Below are 4,427 nucleotides of genomic sequence, written 5' to 3'. Positions count from 1 at the left end.
CTGTGGAGGATCGACTGTAAACACACAAACACTCCTCAGTCCACAGTAAACAGGAAGTAAACAGACAGTAAACTGTAAACACTGATTAAGCCCCTCTCAATGTGTAAAGTCTTCCAGACTGCAGCACCGCTCTTACAGGTTCCGGTGAACCAGGTCCTGAAGTCCTGCAGGGACACGCCTCTCCTCCTCTTCCTCTTCCCCCGGTCCTCCAGCCCGTCAGGAACCTTGTAGCACTTCCCTGAAGATAAAGAGGAAACACAATCAGCGCTCTGTAACACTCAGGCCTGTTTACACACCTAACAGTCGCCAGGGTCACCTGGTTTAAAGGGTCTGTCCTCTCCGACGACGGCGTACAGGTCGTGGAACCTCCAAACATCCACCTGAGACGGATACACACATTAACCCTTTCATTTCACAATAACATACATCTGAGAGGTTACAGAGGAGAAAAATCTGTCAAAAGAAAAAAAATTATAATTTCATTATTTTGTTTTAAACAAAATATTCAGACAAAAGACTCGCAAAGAATGAAGTCCCCTTAGAAAGAAAACATTTCAAGTTATAATTTTAACAGAAAAGATGAAAAATTACACCAATTTAATATCATGACGTAATTTTAGGAAATTACCATGCAATTTATGACAAAATGTTACAAATTTGTCAGGAAAAAGTCATATTTCTGCAATAGTTAACTTACTAAAGTTAATAATTCATCTAATATAGAAATAAATTCTTAATATATTTGATAAATAGGTGAGAACCAAACAACGTATTCTAATTCAAATAGTCTAACACCAGACAGAACTAAATTTCCTGGAAAATAAGCTGTGTAACTAATTCATTCATGATGAAAAAAAAAGTTTAAATACTGAGTAAAAATGTTGTTTGACAAAAAAAAAAGTTATTATTGTAAAGATAAAGACAAAAAAAAAATCATATTGTGTAGTGTCAATTTTATGATCATGTGATATTGTGATGATGGTGATGAATCTGTGTACTTACAGAAGGTAGAAGCTCCTCCCCCTTCCTCTGTGTGTCTCCTTCAACCTGCCGTCTCTCTCTGAACAGACGAGCTTCAGTCACAGCCTGAAACATTTAAATCAACACTGATGAAACATCACATTAAATCAGACATCAGATGAAATCAGCACAGGGATTGTGGATGTTGGCACTGCAGACAGTTTCTGAGGGATGGAGGTCACAGGAGGACAAAGCAGCATGTAAACAAACAAACAAACAAACTGCTCATCAATCAGACTCACCTGGTGTCTGTCCACCTGCTCTGTGTCGTCATCCACCTCCATGTTGTCCTCTGCAACTCCTCCTCCATCATCTTCATCACCAGCAGCTACAAAAAGGAGACAATCAACAATTAATGTCAATAATCTATGTCTAACAATAATTTATGTCAATCATTTATATTCATATCAAAAATCAATAACAATAATCTATATCTATCACTATCAGTCAGAGGAAGGTCCTGCACTAGAGCAAAGATCTAATGTAGAGAAGAGGATGATGATGATGAAGGATGAAGGGTGGTTCAGTGTGAGGTCAGAGGTCAGACGCACCAGGCTGCTGCTGCTGCTGCTGCTGCTGCTGCTGCTGGATGACAGAGTCTGCAGGAGGGTGAAGAGGATGATGATGATGATGATGATGATGATGTGCCAACAGGAAGTGAGCAGCAGCGGACCTGAGAGTCAGCAGGATCAGATCTTCATCACCCGGCAGGAACTGGTTGATCCGGAAATCCTTTTGGCTACACAGAACCTCCCCTTTCACACTGGGTCACACAGAACCAGACACTTAGACCAGAACCACACAGAAAAAACAGAACATCCTCCTCTTCACCATACCGATCAATAATATCTCACCTGATGAGCGGTAGCTTGAGCTTCTCACAGGCTTCAGGAGGGATCAGAGACTCAGGAGGAAGAGGAGTCACACTGACAGTCTGAGGAGGAAGAGGAGTCACACTGGCAGTCGGAGGAGGAAGGTGAGGAAAAGGAATCAGTTACAGGTCATGATGAAGAGCGGTCAGACAGGAAACGGACTCACTGAGCTGCAGTCGGATGACTGACAATTCCCTGAAGCCTCCAGGTCCAGCAGAGTGAACTGAGGACACAGACAACACAGCCTATGTTACCCAGAATGCCCTGGGACAGCTGTGAGGTTTGAAACATAGCATTTGTAAAAGATTTTTTTTTTTTTAATTAAAAAAAAACAAATCCATTTAAAAACACTGCTCCATTAAGACGTTCGAGTTACGGCTGTCGTTCTGCTGAGTGAGGACTTTGTTATCTGGACGTTCTGACAGAAACATATTTTCATAAATATCTGTAATTATCGTGTGGTTTGGTTCCTTACCTCGTCCATGTCGTCAGCATGGTGGTGGCTCAACGCTCCGTCGTCCTCCTCGGACGCTGATGCCTCCTTGTTACGTCTGTCAGGAGAAAACAAAAGATCAGGACATCGAACATGAAATGAAATGAAATCCTCCTGAATAAACTGAGCCCTGGAGGCGGAGCTCACCTCTTCTTGTTGAAGTTGATGTACTCCAGAGTCTGGTACACCAGGCTGTGCAGCAGCTCCACCTGAAACACACATGGTGACAATCAGTAAGAGCATCTTTGCGCTCACATGACCTCTAGCCATATTTATTTATTTAACTTTTTATGTTTTTTTGTGGATATATAGTTTGTGTGTGTGCATGTGTATTAACTTATTCAATGCTCCTAATTTTTTTTTTATCATTATTTTTAATTATCTTACTTTAGATATATATGTATATTGTATATTTCTTTTTTTGTGTGCACCTTCTTGTGTTTCTTTGCTGCTGTAACAACTAAATTTACCCACTGTGGGATTAATAAAGTCCAAGTCAGCCTAAATCTAAGCCTCGCTCCGCCCCATTCACCCACCTTCTTGCTGTAGATGCAGGCGGTGCCCTGGATCAGCAGCGCTGCTTCTGCAAAGTTGACGCTGGTCTTCCCTCCATCGAACGTGATGCACACCTCATCCAACTGCAAACAGGTGAACACAGGTTACACCTGAGTCTGTTCATCATCTTCCTCTGTGGAACTGCTCTTCATCAGCTCACACTGAACTGAGTCTGATGGACACATGTCAGCACACAGATGTGTGTGAGACAGACAGATTACAGTTGTGAGCTGCAGGTCCTCTCCTGTTTTCAGCCTGTATCTGTCCACATTTAGACAAACTATCCCTTTAACAGCAGATGAACTGTGTGAGCAGCTCCTGTCTGCAGTGCATCATGGGTAATCAGACCACCATCTCTGATCACTGTGATACTGAAGGAAACTTAAAATAAGAAAGATTCTCAGGCAGCTCCTGAACTATCCGTCTCTGGTCTCTCAGTGGAGGTTTGAAACGGAATCTCCTGAATCTGGTTTTGTTGTTCTCTCGCAGACACGTTTACAGTGATGTTGATTCATATGAGTCAACAAACAAACAAACAAACAAACAAACAAACAAACAGTGGTGTTTACCTCCTCTAAATAGTCGTTGAGCTCGGACGCCACATCGATCTCCCAGTTCTTGGTGAGCTCTCGAATTGGCTGCAGCAGGTGAGCGAACCTGTTTTCTGTGGCCTCCATGACGACTGAGCAGAGAGTCAGATGCTGATGTCAAAAGAACAACTACAAAAACACTTTTCCTTGAAACGCTGCAGCAGTGCGAGTCAAACACAGGCCCGTGGACCAAATCTGGCCGTCCATCTGATATAGTCGGCCCACAATGAGACGTTTCACTTCTAGAGTTTTACATCACACCTTTGACATAATGTCTAATCAATCTCTAACTGGTCCAGTCACAGTTATGACATCATCAGCTGATCAGGATCATTTCAGCTAATCAGAAACAGCTCAAATATTTAAAGTGTTTAATCGCCAACATTCTTGTTTATTTTGCTGTAAACCTGCTGGTTTGTATCTAACTGAATGTGATGAAAACTTATGATCTCACCGTTTACTCATGTTGGATTTCTACTGTAGATTTATCAAGAATAAAATCAGCTATTTACTGTGTTAGCTGGTTGAACAAGACCTCACTTAATAGCTTTATATTTTCATTAATCCACTGTTTATGTATTTTAATGGAGAATTCTTTATGCAAGAAGTTTACAGGAGAATAAAACGGAAATAAAGCACCTCTAAGTTGTCCTGAAAAACCAGCTGAGTTGTTTCGTAATGTCACATTTGCCGTTTTAATTTAAATTAATTTAAGTTTTAACACTGAACTTCATTTCTACGAGCTAAACTGTGACGCTGAAGTCATTCACCAAACTACATTTAAAAATCTAAATTGGCTAATGCCACCTTCGGTAAAACGAACCTTCACAATTCTCAGAAAAATTGCACTTCTTAGAGACAAGCTGTTAACTGTCGAGCAGCCTGTTGAATGTGTGA

At 41.3% G+C, this 4,427-nt stretch overlaps 1 protein-coding gene across 1 annotated transcript; it reads right to left on the bottom strand.

Moving 5' to 3' along the window:
• Positions 1-136: 136 nt before the first annotated feature.
• Positions 137-3,846, bottom strand: LOC138636240 (condensin-2 complex subunit H2-like; the record flags this gene model as incomplete). Its single annotated transcript, XM_069724158.1, has 11 exons — positions 3,510-3,846; positions 2,922-3,023; positions 2,533-2,594; positions 2,368-2,443; positions 2,059-2,115; positions 1,875-1,954; positions 1,572-1,783; positions 1,263-1,348; positions 1,003-1,086; positions 317-380; positions 137-238 (listed from the first exon to the last, which is right to left on the bottom strand). Coding segments are annotated over exons 1-11 (1,033 nt in total), but the record flags the coding sequence as incomplete, so codon positions are not given.
• Positions 3,847-4,427: the final 581 nt, after the last annotated feature.

The sequence above is a fragment of the Brachyistius frenatus genome, unplaced genomic scaffold (genome assembly GCF_029030835.1).
Source record: "Brachyistius frenatus isolate BFR_SWC_R1_liver_20210118 unplaced genomic scaffold, ASM2903083v1 Contig_362, whole genome shotgun sequence".
Lineage (NCBI taxonomy): Eukaryota > Metazoa > Chordata > Actinopteri > Embiotocidae > Brachyistius > Brachyistius frenatus.
Note: the sequence above shows the minus strand (reverse complement) of the source record. Positions and strands in the feature narration are given on the sequence as shown.